This window comes from Oncorhynchus mykiss, chromosome 32, assembly GCF_013265735.2.
Source record: "Oncorhynchus mykiss isolate Arlee chromosome 32, USDA_OmykA_1.1, whole genome shotgun sequence".
NCBI lineage: Eukaryota > Metazoa > Chordata > Actinopteri > Salmoniformes > Salmonidae > Oncorhynchus > Oncorhynchus mykiss.
Window position 1 is genome coordinate 27,357,534 of NC_050572.1, and position 18,810 is coordinate 27,376,343.

General features: G+C 45.5%; 1 protein-coding gene across 1 annotated transcript in view; it reads left to right on the top strand.

Annotated features, from left to right (window-relative positions):
- The window catches only part of LOC110489415 (protein FAM135B), a 58,979-nt gene extending 40,930 nt beyond the window's left edge, over positions 1-18,049 (top strand). Inside the window, exons 8-20 of the mRNA XM_036971567.1 lie at positions 3,992-4,145; positions 4,306-4,355; positions 5,108-5,263; positions 6,442-6,515; positions 6,681-6,835; positions 7,963-10,222; positions 10,425-10,591; positions 12,432-12,523; positions 12,733-12,830; positions 15,764-15,915; positions 16,159-16,269; positions 16,784-16,897; positions 17,135-18,049. Coding sequence (XP_036827462.1) covers positions 3,992-4,145; positions 4,306-4,355; positions 5,108-5,263; positions 6,442-6,515; positions 6,681-6,835; positions 7,963-10,222; positions 10,425-10,591; positions 12,432-12,523; positions 12,733-12,830; positions 15,764-15,915; positions 16,159-16,269; positions 16,784-16,897; positions 17,135-17,340 — 3,789 coding nt within the window. The 3' untranslated portion in view covers positions 17,341-18,049. The remainder of the gene's footprint in view (positions 1-3,991; positions 4,146-4,305; positions 4,356-5,107; positions 5,264-6,441; positions 6,516-6,680; positions 6,836-7,962; positions 10,223-10,424; positions 10,592-12,431; positions 12,524-12,732; positions 12,831-15,763; positions 15,916-16,158; positions 16,270-16,783; positions 16,898-17,134) is intronic.
- The last annotated feature ends 761 nt before the right edge of the window (positions 18,050-18,810 follow it).

The following is an 18,810-nucleotide window of genomic DNA, read 5'->3' on the forward strand; positions in this document are numbered from 1 at the left end:
TAAAAATGTGTATCTCAGAAATATCAGAGGCGATAAAGATACATTTTCTGAGAGCCCCTGTTAAGAGTGAGATACTCGTCTTCGACCCTCGTGGGGTGGTTGAGAATGTCAAGTAGCAATCCAAGAGGATAGGCAGATATCATCAAATAATCCTGAAAGCACACAGTCTTTCAGAGAGAGAGAGACCTCTCCCGCTGTTTTTACCAGCTTGTCTGTCTGACAAGCTGCTGGCTTGTCCCTCGTTCCCGTTGTATGTAGATGTGAGCCATAGAAATAGAATTACTAGATTAGGAGTTCCCATTCATGTTAGTGTTCTGTAATTCTTAGGTCTATTTCTACCAGAGCAGATGGACCCCCTGTGACTAGGTCTCCCACGGTGCACTGCAGCAGCCATCCGATCCAGTATGTCACCTGGGTCCTCAGCCCTGTGTTCCAGTAGCAGACTGTCAGCTTCACATGACGCTGCTGCTGACAAATGGGATTTAAGAAGACTAATACGGTATCCAAAGGAAAATAAATGTACTGTATTTATACAGAATGTCTCGGACCCTCTTGCTTGGTAAGCTCTGGCTCCCCAAGTCCCCTAGTGGATATACACTACACAAGGCGGACTTCCTCTCTGGGTGGAACGCAACCACGGCGTGGAGAAAAGACACTTGACTCCGCCCTTGCACGCGCTCGGACGTCGATCGACAGAGTGAAGTGTGTAGAGACTCTTAGACTACAAGTTGGGGAGAGGTTGAACACAACTCATCCGTTGTCTGTTAAGAATAAACTGTTTTGCTTTGTGAGGGAGGGGGGATAATGACTGTGTTCATAGGGTTAGAAATAGCTGTTCTTTGCCTCTGTAGTTGCTTCAAGTCCCAACCCCCATATCCCAGCATGCCTCTATAAAGGTAAAAGGAATTCTGAAAGTAAACATACAGGTGTTCCTTTCTGGTTGTGGAGGATCCAGCAGTAGTAACTGTTATTACAGAGCAGAGTACAGCATTGATGATAGGGCCTTGTGCTTTACTGCCCCCGGGTAAATTATAGTAGGCCTTCAAACTCACATACACCAGCATTACATGCCTTTGAAACTAACACACATACACAGACATTATCCACACATACACCAGCATTACATGCCTTTGAAACTAACACACATACACAGACATTATCCACACATACACCAGCATTACATGCCTTTGAAACTAACACACATACATAGGCATTATCCACACACCAGCATTTGAGCGTTGGGCCAGTAATTGAAAGGTTGCTGGATTGAATCCCCGAGCTGACAAGGTAAAAATCTTGTCGTTCTACCCCTGAGTAAGGCAGATAACCCACTGTTCCCTGGGCACCGAAGACTTGGATGTTGATTAAAGCAGCCCCCCGCACCTCTCTGATTCAGAGGGGTTGGGTTAAATGTGGAAGACACATTTCAGTTGAAAGCATTCAGTTGTACAACTGACTAGGTCTCCCCCTTTCCCCTTACATCCATTTAAAACTGCCAGAACAGTCAGGCAGTCACAAGAAGATGGACCCAACCCAGGGAACTGACAGGGGCCAGGGGCCAGGAGGGTCCCAAAGGGCTGGGGCCTGTGTGTGTTGGAACTGGGAAGGGGTCAGAGGTGACCTGTCCCAGTCTGACCTGACCATGCCTTGTCTCTAAAAAGATGACAGCCGGCATCTGAACCGATGGGTGTTGTTTGGGTCCTTGACTAGAATAACTTCTTTCACAATCTTACTCTTGACCTGGATATGTAGTAGCTGGGCTCTGTGGCTCCTATTGATTGCAGAAGAGACCAGAACTGTTTCTGTAGGTTACAGGCCTGTACAGAGAATAGGATGAATGTGATTGTCCAGTGAATGTACTGTGTGTTTTGGGGTTAGAGAGCCCCCTGCTGGGGAGAAATAGGAACACTCCCTGAAATGGTACTAAATCAAATCCAATTTTATTTGTCACATACACATGGTCAGCAGATGTTAACGCGAGTGTAGCGAAATGCTTGTGCTTCTAGTTCCGACCATGCAGTAATATCTAACGAGTAATCTAACCTAACAATTTCACAACAACTACCTTATACACACACAAGTGTTAAGGAATGAATAAGAATATGTACATACAACTATATGAATGAGCGATGGCCGAACGGCATAGGCAAGTTGCAGTAGATGGTATAGAGTACAGTATATACATATGAGATGAGTAATGTAGAGTATGTAACCATTATATAAAGTGGCATTGTTTAAAGTGACTAGTGATACATTTATGACATCAATTCTTTCATTATTAAAGTGGCTGGAGATGAGTCAGTATGTTGGCAGCAGCCACTCAATGTTAGTGGTGGCTGTTTAACAGTCTGATGGTCTTGAGATAGAAGCTGTTCTTCAGTCTCTCCCAGCTTTGCTGCACCTGTACTGACCTCGCCTTCTGGATGATAGCGGGGTGAACAGGCAGTGGCTCGGGTGGTTGTTGTCCTTGATGATCTTTTTGGCCTTCCTGTGACATTGGGTGGTGTAGGTGTCCTGGAGGGCAGGTAGTTTGCCCCCGGTGATGCGTTGTGCAGACCTCACTACCCTCTGGAGAGCCTTACAGTTGTGGGCGGAGCAGTTGCCGTACCAGGCGGTGATACAGCCCGACAGGATGCTCTCGATTGTGCATCTGTAAAAGTTTGTGAGTGTTTTTGGTGACAAGACACATTTCTTCAGTCTCCTGAGGTTGTACTACACAGTGACATCATTGGGGGACAGATTGGCTTTTGATCCATTACCTTCCCTGTCTAAGAAATGTATGAAACATCACAAGTCATTTACTGATGTCTGGGTAGTTTGTGGTTACTGGGAAGTGTGGGGTTAGTTCGTTCCTGTCCACAGGACATGTTAATGGTCATTCTGCTCCTGTCTTCTACATCTTCCAGTGCCACGACCACATCCATGTGTTTTACTACTGGGTAATAAGCTATGTTTAGGAGCTGCTTGTGTCCAAAAGATGATTTGATCCTCCGATAGTTACTGAGACTTTACACATTGGTGTTAACTCACTAAACAAGGTCCATAACAGGGTCCTGTTCCAGACCAAGGTCAATTACAAGGCTACACGGAGGGAGTCCATTGGTTCTTACTGCGGAGGCTGTAAAGTCCCAGTATGTGAACTTGGCCGTCATTAAAGCAGCTCATTATCTTTTTATCTAGATGGAGTGACCAACGTTTTCTCTTCTTCCCTGTCTCTTCCCCTGTCTCTCCTCTCTCTGTCTCTTCTCTCTTCCCTGTCTCTTCCACCTGTCTCTCCTCTCTCCGTCTCTTCCTCTTCCCTGTCTCTCCTCTCTCCGTCTCTTCTCTCTTCCCTGTCTCTCCTCTCTCCGTCTCTCCGTCTCTTCCCTGTCTCTCCTCTCTCCGTCTCTTCTCTCTTCCCTGTCTCTTCCCCTGTCTCTCCTCTCTCCTGTCTCACCTCTCTCCCCGTCTCTCGTCTCTCCCCTGTCTCCTCTCCCCGTCTCTCGTCTCTCCCCTGTCTCCTCTCTCTGTCTCACCTCTCTCCCTGTCTCACCTCTCTCCCCGTCTCTCCTCTCTCCCCGTCTCTCCTCTCTCTGTATCTCCTCTCCCCGTCTCTCGTCTCTCCCCTGTCTCCTCTCTCTCTCTCCTCTCTCCCATGTCTCCTCTCTGTCTCTCCTCTCTCCCATCTCACCTCTCTCCCCTGTATCTCCTCTCTCCCCTGTCTCTCCTCTCTCCCCTGTCTCTCCTCTCTCTGTCTCTCCTTTCTCCCCTGTTACTCCTCTCTCCTCTCTCCCTGTCTCTCTCCTCTATGTCTCTCCTCTCTCCCCTGTCTCTCCTCTCTCCCCTGTCTCTCTACTCTCTGTCTCTCCTCTCTCCACTATCTCTCCCTTCTCCCCTTTCCTGTATCTCTCCCCTCTTCCATGTGTCTATCCTCCCTCTTCTCTTCCTCTCCTTCTCCCCTCTCCTACCTTCTTCCTGTCTCTCCCCTCTCCTCCCTCCTGTCTCTCCCCAGGGTAGTTTCTACGTCCCCAGTGAGAACTGTCTTCAGAGAGCTCACACGTGGCATGGTAGACTCTGTCGCCTCCTACTGGTGGTACACCGAGGCGTACGCTGCTACTACACCACTCTGATGAAGGAGATACCACAGCTGGACCAAGTGGAAATAGGTGAGGCAACAAGATGTTACAATAGCATTTCCTCAATATTTAGCTATGTCTATGTGGCCATCAGTCAAGTCAAATATTTTGTTGTTCAAAATAAAGTATGATACTTAGTAGACTTGAGCTATGCTGTAGTAATCTCTTTCTCTTGTCTTTCTCTCCACAGAGGAGCTACCTGTGGAAGAAACATTAAATCAGCTCACAATAGAATTACAGGTATGTGGTGTATGAGACATACAGTACTGCTAAAAACCAAGATCAACGTTTTATATTAGCTATGCTTTCTTTCTTCTGTTCTACTAGTATTTCCATCAACATTTTATATTAGCTATGCTATCTTTCCTCTGTTGTACTAGTATTTACATCAACAATTTGTTTCCTAACTGCCTAATTAAATAAAGGTTAAATAAATTCCATTATTCATTTTTTAACTTGAACAACGTACAGGTAACTGCCAAAATAAAGGAAACACCAACATAGTGTCCTAGTGTTTACATTGTTTTCATGCTCATCAAACCATTTAGTGACCACTCATGCATGGGGGCATAGCCATGGTAGCCAAACTAATGGCCTTCCCAGCATTTTTATACATGACCCTAAGCATGATGGGATGTTAATTGATTAATTAAATCAGGAACCACACCTTTGTGGGAGCTTTCAATATACTTTGTATCCCTCATTTACTCAAGAGTTTCCATTATTTTGGCAGTTACCTGTACTATATATCTAAGATAGCAGTGGCATCTGGATAAAGTCATTGAGTATATAAATAGATACTATCTGTATCCACTCTCTTCTCCTCCTCTAGGTTCAGGGAGGCCATGAGAAGGAAGCAGAACATATCAGTAGAGACCTGACCCAGCTCTGGTCCACCTAACCTGCCCTTTGACCTCCAACCAGCCTCTAAACCCTCTAACCAGCACCACACACTGACCCTCGTCTGTCTCCTCTCTCCTCTCCTTCTCTAGCTGCAGGGGGGCCATGAGAAGGTAGCAGAACAGATCAGTAGAGATCTCACCCTGCTCTGCTCCCAGCTGTCGGCTTTGTGGACCCGCTTCCTGGAGGCTGCCGTACCCAACACACATATCCTGTCCCACCTGGCCCAGGAACACCACACACTCAGGGTGAGCCCTAACCCCTGACCTCCTCAGGAACATCACACACCCCCCTAGATGCTATCTGATATATTATGAAGTATGCAACACTAGAGGACGAGGCCTTGAACCCTCCAGAGTCCACTATTCTGATTAGGTTTTGTGTATGAGGTTGCGTAAGAGTTTTACAGCCAGATAAAACACACCAGCTGATGATTAGTCCCTATAGACCTCAATGCCTTGAATAGACATTATATCTGAGAATCCCACATGTAATTTGCATTTAGTCATTGGAATGATTCATATTAATGTAATGTAATTCCCACTCCTCTCCTCAGTGTTGCTAGCAGGCCTCCAGGCTCTTGTCTCCCACAGTGTTAGTTTCATCTCTCCTGTCTGTCTGTCTGTCTGTCTGTCTGTCTGTCTGTCTGTCTGTCTGTCTGTCTGTCTGTCTGTCTGTCTGTCTGTCTGTCTGTCTGTCTGTCTGTCTGTCTGTCTGTCTGTCTGTCTCCTAATGAACACAGCATGTCTCCATCACAGGAGGTTGGTGACGCCTTAATTGGGGAGGACGGGCTCGTGGTAACGGCTGGAGCGGAATAGGTGGAATGGTATCAAATACATCAAACACATGGTTTGATGCCATTCCGTTAGCTCCGTTCCAGCCATTATTGGGCGCTGTCCTCCCCTCAGCAGCCTCCACTGGACTCTCCATATCAGTTTACCTTCAGGGGTTAGTTTCATGGTTCCACCCACAGGAGGGTGGGATTTCAATGGACATTTATTGTGTAATTATCCTAAGGAACAAACATACAGAAACACTGTAACACTGTTTCTTGATGTTCCTGACTCTGTCTGTCTTTGTGACTTCATAACAGGAGGCAGGTTTAGTTACACTTTAGTGGGATTTTTGTATTTATTTCTGTTTAGGGGATTTTTATAAATGACTCTAAGCATGATGGGATGTTAATTAATTGCTTAGATAACTCACACCTGTGTGGAAGCACCTGCTTTTAATATCCTTTGTATCCCTCATTTACTCAAGTGTTTCCATTATTTTGGCAGTTAGCAATACTTTTACACCATTTCTCTTTTTGATGTTGTTATTTTGAAGATCAAGTCATTGCCTTTTGTGCAGACAGTACTAACTCGGTAAGTTTCTCAGTGAGGAAATGAAGATTGTTTTTGTTTGTATTTTGTGCCGATGTCAGGTCAGGCGATTTTCAGAGGCATACTTCTTCACAGAACACCCCAAAGAGACGTCCCTGACATTTCAAGAGGACCTGTGAGTACTGCCATGCCAGGAGCACAATGATGCAGTTTTGTCACTCTGTTTTAGATTTAATTTGATGTTAATGCTTTATCTAAGACATCCTTCTATGAACAGAGAAAAGGTAGGCCTAGTGTGTTTGAGTGATTATGACAGACATCTTCTATCTCCTGGTTAAAGGATCAACAGACACTGTCAGATAGCTGTGGAGGTGCGTAACTCCAACTACCTGACCAGGATGCCACCATTACCTGTAGAGTGCCTGGACATTGACGGAGACTGGAACAGCCTGCCTATCATCTTTGAAGACCGATATGTAGAGTCTCCACGGACAGGTGAGTTGACTAAGTCTAGGATTTCATTCAACAGCGATAAACTGCGCAGTGCACGCCGACCAGGTCACCAGGTGTACGGTGTTCCCTCTGACACATTGACGTGGCTGGCTTCCGGGTTGGATGGGCATTGTGTCAAGAAGCAGTGCAGTCTGGTTGTGTTTCGGAGGACGCATGGCTCTTGACCTTTGCCTCTCCCGAGTCCATACGGGAGTTGCAGTGATGAGGCAAGACTGCCAATTGGATACCACGAAATTGGGTAAAAAATAAAAATAAAATAAAATATCTGTCTGTTTAAACTAGAGAGATATGTTGTTTTTGTTGCATGGGCTGCGTTTCAATCCACTGCATCTGCCGATGTCGCCCTTCTGCATCTGCGCTGAAAGGTGGCAGAGAGAGAGTGGTGTTTGTCATACCATAAGACATCTAGAAAAATCTGTCTTCTTACGAAAACTTCTGTAGCTTCTGAACGGTTTGGCTTACAAACTGTTATGATCACGATGCTCTAGGATGCCCACAAGCCTCACAAGCCTCATCTGAAGGCCCCCGGTACCATTTACAACAATGTATGGAAGTATATATGGAGAAAGTTTAGTATCTAAAATAAGGGGATTAATACATGTGAAATATCTTTCTTATATCTCTCAGATAGATTCAGAACCAATTCAGAACAAACTTCATTTAGTTGTTTGGGACTATCTGTTGTTTCATGGAGTGAATCTGTTATTACATTGGCTAAGAGCAGTAATGCCAAATTCAATGTTTCATCCAATATGTTTTTATATTTTTTTGAATACCTCAAGGGGTCTTAAAATTCAAATCAAATAGCTAAATGATCCTTGGTATGACCTTAAAACAATTCCATATTTTAGCTTAGAGGATTAAAGGCAATTTCCTGACGTTAGCGGCGATCTTGATCGCTGCTAGTTCAACAAGAATTCACCTTTAAGCAGTACATAGGTAGTTTATCTGTTTTAGTTTGAATCCTGACCTAAGTCTGCTTTTATTTTTGCTAACAATACTGTTTTATCTGGTTCAGATCCATACGTATTTAAGTAGTGTAGACCAGTATAATTTAAACATCTAGTATTAGCGTAAGACCTAACATTTTTCTCCATTTTTATATATAGATTGGGGATCATATGCACCAACACATCTGCCCACCAGTGAGCAGGCCATCCCCAAACCTCCTGTCACTGATACAAACATTAGTCCTCCTGCCCTGAACCAGCTCGCCAGCTCACCAGCAATACCAACCCAGGAGCCTAAAGACAGTCAGGCTACGTACAGGTCTCTTATAGGAGAGCAGAGCACCAGCGTTATTACTGACAAGATAGGTTCTCTATCTTTTGAGACTCCAGAAACAGACCGGGGAGAGCCAGTCCAGCCAGGGGATCCAGAGGAGCAGACTGAGACAGAGGAGATCTCAGAGGAGAGCCCTGGTTTAGGCCTGAGGTTCCTTACAGTCGGACCCACTGATGTGGATCCGTTCAGAGGAGAGGCAGTGCTCTCCTCCAAACACTGTACAGACCCACAACATACTTTTAACAGTGAAGACACAACTTGGAAAGACTTGGAGAACCACCAAGACATCATCACACAGAGATACCAGAACATTATCAGTACAGGAATTGACTTGGATGTAGAAGAGAAGGACGTTGCTATAGACACCGACAGCAAGGATGTTCCTCTGAGCAGTCTAACCACTAACTCCCAGGCTCCACTCAAAGATCATCCCCTCACGCCCCCTCTACCTACAGACCTGAGGAGAGAACTGGCCAACCGAGGGGTGGGGGTTGGTGGCTCCAAGATCCTAAACCGCTCCCCCTCCGTCATCTCCGACTCTGGCATCGAGAGCGAGCCCAGCTCGATGGCCTGGCCCCTGGATGTTTATCGGACGGGGGGAGGGCGCCCTCTGGAGGAGAGCCTGGTACTGCAGCGCCTGGCGAGGAGAAACCCGGCCCACCGCAGTTCCCTAGAGGGCCTGCAGACAGAGAGCGGAAACAGCAGGGGCAGCCTGCCCAATGGAGGGGGTGGCAGCTCTGGCATCCAGGCCTCCCTCACCTCCATCTCCTCCCTACCCTACGAGGACGACGAGGAACAGAGGAACCAGCTCAGTAAACTGACCAAGTCTGTCTCAGCTCCTCAGATCTCCAGCCCTGAGGACACAGAAGAGGGCCAGGGAGGAGCGGAGGAGGAGGTAGACACGGAGAGCGAGGGGACCAGCGGGTACCAGGACCAGGAGGAGGGATACACTACCATCTCCACTGCTGCCACTAATGTAACGACTGGGGATGTGATCAGACACCTGGAGTCCTTATCCGGGGTTAACCACTCCTCTCTGGAGGACATCAAGGAGGGAGAGCTGCCTGAGGTTGGTCTGTTTGACTGGGGAGCAGCTCCGTCACCACCCCAGCAGGTGACCAGAGCTCATCAGGAGAGTGGTTGTGATCTTAAAGAAACTCTTAGATCTAATGAATCTGCTCTGCCAGAGACCCTGTCATACACTCAGGACATGAAGGCAGTCTTAAGTGGCATTAGTCGAGTTCCTGAAGTCTTGCTGTTCCAACAGTATGTTGAAGGTCATGATGACGTGAAGGATCCAGCTATAGTCCGTCAGATGGAGGATAAGAACCATCACAGAGGAGATAGCAGTGGTGTGTTAAACTCAGTTGACCCAGGTCTCTGTGAAGAAGAGATCGCCCCCTGTAGCTGTGAGACCAAACCCAAACCCTGTGAACATGACAGCAGTGTGCTGGTGGATGATGTGAAGGATAATCCAGTCAGGGATGACATTCAGAGTCTCCATCAGATTGGGTTGAATGACCTTGTTGACCAGGAACGGCTGAATCATCACCAGACTCCGTCCCAGAGCCTCCATCGGGTCGGGTTGCGTGACCTAGTGGTGGTCTCACAGAGGAAGAGCCTCCATGACCCCAGGCCTATCCCCTCTATCCCCAACCACACAGAGAGACCCATCCACCTCCTAGGCCTTATTGCCAATGATACGGCCAGGCCTGATGACCTCATAGGGCTCCCGGCCAATGAGAGAGAGGAGCTGGATCTCAACGGTCAGACCAAGCTGGCTAAGATCCCCAGTAGCTCGGGGTCAGGGGCGGGCTCGGGGTCAAGCTCAGGGTCAAACTCAGGGTCAGGCCTATCCTTTATGAACAGGAAGATGGTGGAGGTGGTGAATATGTCTGTGTCCTGCGCTCCGACCTGTCTTCCCTTCTCCTCCGTTGTCCGGGACTCACCGTCCATTAGCGGCATCTCTACTCGACAAGCCGCATCCCCCATTACCCATCAGCCCCTGGGCTCCTTCGGCATCATCTCTTCGTCCTCGTCCAATGCCCTGGGGCCAGATGACGAAACAAACGAGAGGATGCTGCAGTGAGTTGTTTAATCTTTCTAGTTTTAGAATGAGAAGAAATGCTGCAGTGAGTTGTGGGGAACCAGTTATAGATGTGTGAGAAGTCAGACGTTTTCATTGCTCTTTTTCCTCTTTGATGATGAGTTCTTCTGAGCGTGTGCATATGCATATAACATTGTGATTTCCCATAATGATGCCACCTCTGCCTGCATTGTGTTCCAGTTTCTACAGGTCCAAAGAGGATCTGGTGAAGGAGCTGGTATTCCAGGCAACCCTGTACAGTGACCTCCCTCACCTGGCCTCCGACCTGCCCTACTTCCCCCCTGAGGAGGAGGATGAGGAGTTTGAGGATGGCATACACCTGGTCGTCTGTGTCCACGGCCTTGATGGTGAGACCAATCAATCTACCAATCAGTCAAACCACCAGATCAGACAGATCCTGATCCACCAGGTTGTATACAGTGCCTTGCGAAAGTATTCGGCCCCTTTGAACTTTGCGACATTTCAGGCTTCAAACATAAAGATATAAAACTGCATTTTTTTGTGAAGAATCAACAACAAGTGGGACACAATCATGAAGTGGAACGACATTTATTGGATATTTCAAACTTTTTTATCAAATCAAAAACTGAAAAATTGTCCGTGCAAAATTATTCAGCCCCTTTACTTTCAGTGCAGCAAACTCTCTCCAGAAGTTCAGTGAGGATCTCTGAATGATCCAATGTTGACCTAAATGACTAATGATGATAAATACAATCCGCCTGTGTGTAATCAAGTCTCCGTCACCTGCACTGTGATAGTCTCAGAGGTCCGTTAAAAGCGCAGAGAGCATCATGAAGAACAAGGAACAGACCAGGCAGGTCCGAGATACTGTTTTGAAGAAGTTTAAAGCCGGATTTGGATACAAAAAGATTTCCCAAGCTTTAAACATCCCAAGGAGCACTGTGCAAGCGATAATATTGAAATGGAAGGAGTATCAGACCACTGCAAATCTACCAAGACCTGGCCGTCCCTCTAAACTTTCAGCTCATACAAGGAGAAGACTGATCAGAGATGCAGCCAAGAGGCCCATGATCACTCTGGATGAACTGCAGAGATCTACAGCTGAGGTGGGAGACTCTGTCCATAGGACAACAATGAGTCGTATATTGCACAAATCTGGCCTTTATGGAAGAGCGGCAAGAAGAAAGCCATTTCTTAAAGATATCCATAAAAAGTGTTGTTTAAAGTTTGCCACAAGCCACATGGGAGACACACCAAACATGTGGAAGAAGGTGCTCTGGTCAGATGAAACCAAAATTGAACTTTTTGCAACAATACAAAATGTTATGTTTGGCGTAAAAGCAACACAGCTCATCACCTTGAACACACCATCCCCACTGTCAAACATGGTGGTGGCAGCATCATGGTTTGGGCCTGCTTTTCTTCAGCAGGGACAGGGAAGATGGTTAAAATTGATGGGAAGATGGATGGAGCCAAATACAGGACCATTCTGGCAGAAAACCTGATGTAGTCTGCAAAAGACCTGAGACTGGGACGGAGATTTGTCTTCCAACAAAACATAAAGCAAAATCTACAATGCAATGGTTCAAAAATGAACATATCCAGGTGTTAGAATGGCCCAGTCAAAGTCCAGACCTGAATCCAATCGAGAATCTGTGGAAAGAACTGAAAACTGCTGTTCACAAATGCTCTCCATCCAACCTCACTGAGCTCGAGCTGTTTTGCAAGGAGGAATGGGAAAAAAATTCAGTCTCTCGATGTGCAAAACTGTTAGAGACATACACCAAGCGACTTACAGCTGTAATCGCAGAAAAAGGTGGCGCTACAAAGTATTAACTTAAGGGGGCTGAATAATTTTGCACGCCAAAATTTTCCGTTTTTGATTTGTTAAAAAAGTTTGAAATATCCAATAAATGTCGTTCCACTTCATGATTGTGTCCCACTTGTTGTTGATTCTTCACAAAAAAATACAGTTTTATATCTTTATGTTTGAAGCCTGAAATGTGGCAAAAGGTCGCAAAGTTCCAGGGGGCCGAATACTTTCGCAAGGCACTGTATGTCCATTGCCTAGATGATAAAACATTACACAATGTTGTCCAATGCTAGAACAATAAAGCTTTACTCAAAAGAACTGAATAGTTCAGAATATGGTTTGGGTCCGCCCTCTATACTTACATACTGATCAGGGCCAGGAGTTTAAAGCTGTATTGTTGTATTGTCTCCTAGGCAACAGTGCAGACCTTCGCCTGGTGAAGACCTTCATAGAGCTGGGATTACCAGGGTCCAGACTGGACTTCCTCATGTCTGAGAGGAACCAGGTAAAATACTGAGTATTCTGTCCGCACATTAATACAATAAACATTGATTTTAGAGAATCAATAATAGCTATGAGCGAATCCTGTGAATATGCTTTAATTTTAGGTTACGTCTGCCAGATCACCCTTGTAAATAGGTTATTTTGATCTCGGTAGGATTTCCTGGTTAAATAAATGTGAAAATGTGTTGTTTTCCTCTTCCTTGGCTGCAGACTGACACGTTTGCAGATTTTGACACCATGACGGACAGGCTACTAGACGAGATTATCCAGCACATTCAGCTGTACAACCTCACCATTGGACGGATAAGGTCAGTATCCTAACCACTACACAACATTAAGGTCAGTTCTAACCACCACACAACATTATGGTCAGTTCTAACCACCACACAACATTATGGTCAGTTCTAACCACCACACAACATTATGGTCAGTTCTAACCACCACACAACATTATGGTCAGTTCTAACCACCACACAACATTATGGTCAGTTCTAACCACCACACAACATTATGGTCAGTTCTAACCATCACACAACATTTAGGTCAGTTCTAACCCAGTCCACCCAGTCCACCTGGCCGTGCTGCTGCTCCAGTTTCAACTGACCTGAGCCCTAGGACCATGCCCCAGGAATACCTGACATGATGACTCCTTGCTGTCCCCAGTCCACCTGACTGTGCTGCTGCTCCAGTTTCAACTATTCTGCCTTATTATTATTCGACCATGCTGGTCATTTATGAACATTTGAACATCTTGACCATGTTTTGTTATAATCTCCACCCGGCACAGCCAGAAGAGGACTGGCCACCCCACATAGCCTGGTTCCTCTCTAGGTTTCTTCCTAGGTTTTGGCCTTTCTAGGGAGTTTTTCCTAGCCACCGTGCTTCTTCACCTGCATTGCTTGCTGTTTGGGGTTTTAGGCTGGGTTTCTGTACAGCACTTTGAGATATCAGCTGATGTACGAAGGGCTATATAAAATAAATTTGATTGATTGATTGATAACCACCACACAACATTAATGTCAGTTCTAACCACCACACAACATTATGGTCAGTTCTAACCATCACACAACATTATGGTCAGTTCTAACCACCACACAACATTATGGTCGGTTCTAACCATCACACAACATTAATGTCAGTTCTAACCACCACACAACATTATGGTCAGTTCTAACCACCACACAACATTATGGTCAGTTCTAACCATCACACAACATTAAGGTCAGTTCTAACCACCACACAACATTATGGTCAGTTCTAACCACCACACAACATAAAGACACAGTACAGTAGGAGGCAATGGAGAAACAAAATTGATGTAGTATTCTATATACCCACTAGATGGAGGCATATGAATACATTATGATATTCCCTGGCAGGTCCTCAATTGCGTTCCTCTTGCATCCTCTCTCCTAATCTCCTTCTTAAAACCCATTGGAGGAGAAAGGAGGCCAGAAAAGAGGTCCTTTCCCTCTGACCTTCTCCAATGGGGTTTGAGAAGAAGACGAGGAGATAGTACGCAAGCAGTACTTTGAGATCTTCCCCACGGCCTTTTATCAATTCGATTTGCTCACCTCCTCCGTCCTCTTGCCTCCGTCCTCTCGCCTCCGTCCTCTCGCCTCCGTCCTCTTGCCTCCGTCCTCTCGCCTCCGTCCTCTCGCCTCCGTCCTCTCGCTTCCGTCCTCTCGCCTCCTTTCGAAAAGGTCAAAGTTAATGAAGGAGAGTCAGCAAGGAGAGTCAGCGTGGGTGGAAATGTGCTTGCTTGAAATGAGACGGTCCTTCTCCACTCACAAGTCATTGGGCAAATGACGTTCACAGGGGTGGATCCCAAAAAAAATATGTAAAGTGATCAAAACAAATTAAGTTATTTTTGCACTGCATTTTATAAAAATAATAAGTAGTGTATTGTTTTTAAACGTGTGCATGTAATTCTCCTCTGACAAAGCAAAATCTGATTTAAAGGGGGTGTGGCAGATTTCCACGTATCGGTTTTCAGGTCATGGAGGAGAGAAGACGGAGGATGGACTTTTGCCCAAAAGAGAACCCCCCCCGTCTCAGATCAATTCCAAACCCTATCAAACTGATGGCCAGTTAAAGCAGAGGAGGCTGGTGGGAGGAGCTATAGTAGGACGGGCTCGTTGTAATGTCTGGAATGGAATAAATGGAATGGCGTCAAACATGTGGTTTCCATATGTTTGATGTATTTTATACCGTTCCATTTATTCCAATCCAGCCATTACAATGAGTCCGTCCTCCTATTGCTCCTCCCACCAGCCCCCTCTGAGTTAGAGGTTTTAATAACCCAGTAATGAAGGATATTCCCATACACTGTCAATCACTTAGCATTGTCTTTGATATGAAGAACTGAAACGTTTAAATTATTTTATTTAACCTTTATTTAAATAGGCAAGTCAGTTTAGAACAAATTCTTATTTACAATGACGGCCTACCGGGGAACAGTGGGTTAACTGCCTTGTTCAGGGGCAGAACAACAGATTTTTACCTTGTCAGCTCGGGGATTCGATCCAGCAAACTTTTGGTTACTGGCCCAATGCTCTAACCACTAGGCTACCTGCCTCCCCGGCATATTTTTCTCCGCAGCATAACACTTATAATGGGTCCAAGTATAGTAATTCATCATGTACAATAATTGCCCTAAATATGCCAATGTTCCTATCTGAGTTTCTGGGTATGCTATTTAAGTATGTATTCTTTTCAACATTGTTTATACTCTGAAAAACTGTGACTAAAGACATGGAGTGCCACAGAAGCAGCTGTCTCTCTCCACATCGCCTCTATACTTAGTGTTAGAGAAAACCGATGAAGAAGTTGTCAGGAGCTGGTGTTGAGGGAAGCTGCCCAGTACTTTGATGATGGTGATACTACTGTAATTAGCAGATGGGAAATGAACATCTAAGGAAATCTAGTGTCTCATTGACTACTGGGACAAAGCAGCTCATTACTCTAGCTTCCACTATCGTAGCCATTAAGACGGCACGACGGCGCCTTGCTTTGGAGGACGATTATTTGAACATTAATCATTTATTTGGAGTTGGATGAGCTACCCTCATCCTGAACACTTTATACTAATAGAGTAAATACCAGGGGGCAAAGAATTGGAGGCACTTATTTCTGTGCATAGCTTCTATTCTGGAGGTCTTGTCATTTGGTACTCTTTACTCTAACAAGATCTGGGTAGCAGCAGAGGGATTTTTCTGAGTGATCTCTTTTCAACCCTCAGTTTCATCGGTCACTCTCTGGGGAACGTGATCATCCGGTCGGTTCTGACAAGGCCTCGGTTCCGCTGCTACCTGATCAAACTGCACACCTTCCTGTCTCTGTCCGGACCACACCTGGGAACTCTGTACAACAACAGCACGCTGGTCAGCACAGGTGAGGTGGGGAGGGGTCAGTATACCTACCTACTTGGACCTTTGAAATCCTTGCAAAACCTAGGCCATTGACTCAGCATGGAGAATAGAAACAGCTCATTGCTGATATATACTATCTTACTGCAAGAAGTGTTTCTGATTTTCGTCTTACCATTCTGTGTAGTAATTGCATTCAGCTCTGCTCTGTCCTCCTCCCAGTGTCTTCAAAGGGGGAGTGTATGTCTAATTCAGAGGACTGTTACAGGTCTGTGGCTGATGCAGAAGCTGAAGAAATCCGGATCGTTGCTGCAGCTTACCTGCAGAGATCATACCGATCCTCGGAAAACATTCCTCTATCTCCTCAGCCAGAAACCAGGTAGATACTGATATAATGGATGAGGAGCTATACTGTAAGAGCACAATGAGTTAAAATATTCATAAATACATTTGGTCATCTTGTCTTTTTTTGTTTTGTTTTCTCTTTTCCTCTCCATATCATGTGGCTAACTCAGACTCCACTAGCTAGCTCTGTTCTGGGAAGCCCCCCTCCACTGTGTGAGATGAACAAAGCAAAGACACCAAGTAGATGAAACACTTTTTTTCTTCGAGCTGTGTCGGGCTGACAAAATGATGCAAACCCTGTCATTTGAAACCCAGCAGTGCACTCCTTTAAAAGCACAGTGACAAGAGACACGAGAAAAAACACCGCTTTATCAGTTGAGGGCTGTCAAACGATGATGATGGCAACAAGTCATACATAAATATAACCTACAAACACTTTTGCTCTCTCTCTCTCTCTCTCTCTCTCGCTCTCTCTGTGTGTCTCTCTCTCTCTCTGTCTCTCTGTGTGTCTCTCTCTCTCGCCGCCCTCTGTTTGTCTGGTTTCTCAGGGCTCCAGTTCTTCAAGAATGTGGTGTTGGTGGCATCACCTCAGGACAGATATGTTCCCTTCCACTCTGCCAGGATAGAGATGTGCAGGACTGCACTCAAAGACAGGACCACAGGTTAGCACCACTCACTGCAGCTCCTATTTTCTTATTGTTCTCCACCAAATGTATCTAAGAAGCATTTCATCACATAATGTACCTATCTCTTTGTTGACGTGCCAATGTGATTACATAAATACAGGAAGCTTTTAACGTTCCGTCAGAGACTGAACCCTAACATGTGTCTGTCTGTGTTTCCACACTGTAGGTCTCCATGTAAACTAACTGACATGCGCTTCTGTCTCCATATCCAAGGTCCAGTGTACACGGAGATGATCAACAACCTACTCCAGCCGTTGGTGGGGTCTAAAGACTGTCGTCTGATTCGCCAGAATGTGTTCCACGCCCTGCCCAACACCGCCAACACTCTGATTGGCCGAGCCGCTCACATCGCCGTGCTCGACTCTGAACTCTTCTTGGAGAAGTTCTTCCTGGTAGCAGGGCTCAACTACTTTAAATAGAACTTCAAACTACTTAAAACAGTATTTCAAACTACATTAAAGGGATACTTCAGGATTTTGGCAATGAAATCCTTTATCTACATCCCCAGAGTCAGATTAACTTGTGGATACCATTTGATTGTCTCTGTGTGCAGTTTGAAGGAAGTTGCTAACTAGCTTTAGCGCAATTGCTAACTAGCATTAGCACAATGACTGGATGTCTATGGTAACTGCTAGCATGCTATATACCATAGACTTCCTGTCATTGCGCTAACGCTAGTCAGCATTTGCTCACAAAACGACCTCTAACTTCCTTCATACTGGATGCAGTTGGTTAAAAAATGTATGAGTTCATCTGACTGGGAAAGTAGAAAAAGGGCTTCATTGCCAAACCCGAAGTATCCTTTTAAATAGAGGCTCACCTACTTCAAGTACAGGCTCAAATACTTAAAGTAGATCCACTACTTCAAATAGAGCTGTAGCTACAAATAAACTGTGTGTATGTGTGTATGTATGTATGTATGTATGGCTTAGAGAGGCCCTAGGTCTTAATGAAGATCTCCTTGTTGTGGTTGACTGGCGAGGAGGATTTGGTGAGAGAAAGGGGGTTGCACCATGACTATATTGTGTGTGTGTATGTGTGTGTGTGTGTGTGTGTGTGTGTGTGTGTACACAGTACCAGTCAAACGTTTGGGCACACCTACTCTTACCAAGGTTTAAAAAAAAAAAAAAACTATTTTCTACATTGTAGAAAGAATAGTGAAGACATCAAAACTATGAAATAAGACATATGGAATCATGTAGTAACCAAAAAAGTGTTAAACAAATCTAAATACACTGCTCAAAAAAAATAAAGGGAACACTAAAATAACACATCCTAGATCTGAATGAATGAAATATTCTTATTAAATACTTTTTTCTTTACATAGTTGAATGTGCTGACAACAAAATCACACAAAAATGATCAATGGAAATCAAATTTATCAACCCATGGAGGTCTGGATTTGGAGTCACACTCAAAATTAAAGTGGAAAACCACACTACAGGCTGATCCAACTTTGATGTAATGTCCTTAAAACAAGTGAAAATGAGGCTCAGTGGGGTGTGTGCCCTCCACGTGCCTGTATGACCTCCCTACAACGCCTGGGCATGCTCCTGATGAGGTGGCGGATGGTCTCCTGAGGGATCTCCTCCCAGACCTGGACTAAAGCATCCGCCAACTCCTGGTCAGTCTGTGGTGCAACGTGGCGTTGGTGGATGGAGCGAGACATGATGTCCCAGATGTGCTCAATTGGATTCAGGTCTGGGGAATGGGCGGGCCAGTCCATAGCATCAATGCCTTCCTCTTGCAGGAACTGCTGACACACTCCAGCCACATGAGGTCTAGCAGTGTCTTGCATTTGGAGGAACCCAGGGCCAACCGCACCAGCATATGGTCTCACAAGGGGTCTGAGGATCTCATCTCGGTACCTAATGGCAGTCAGCTACCTC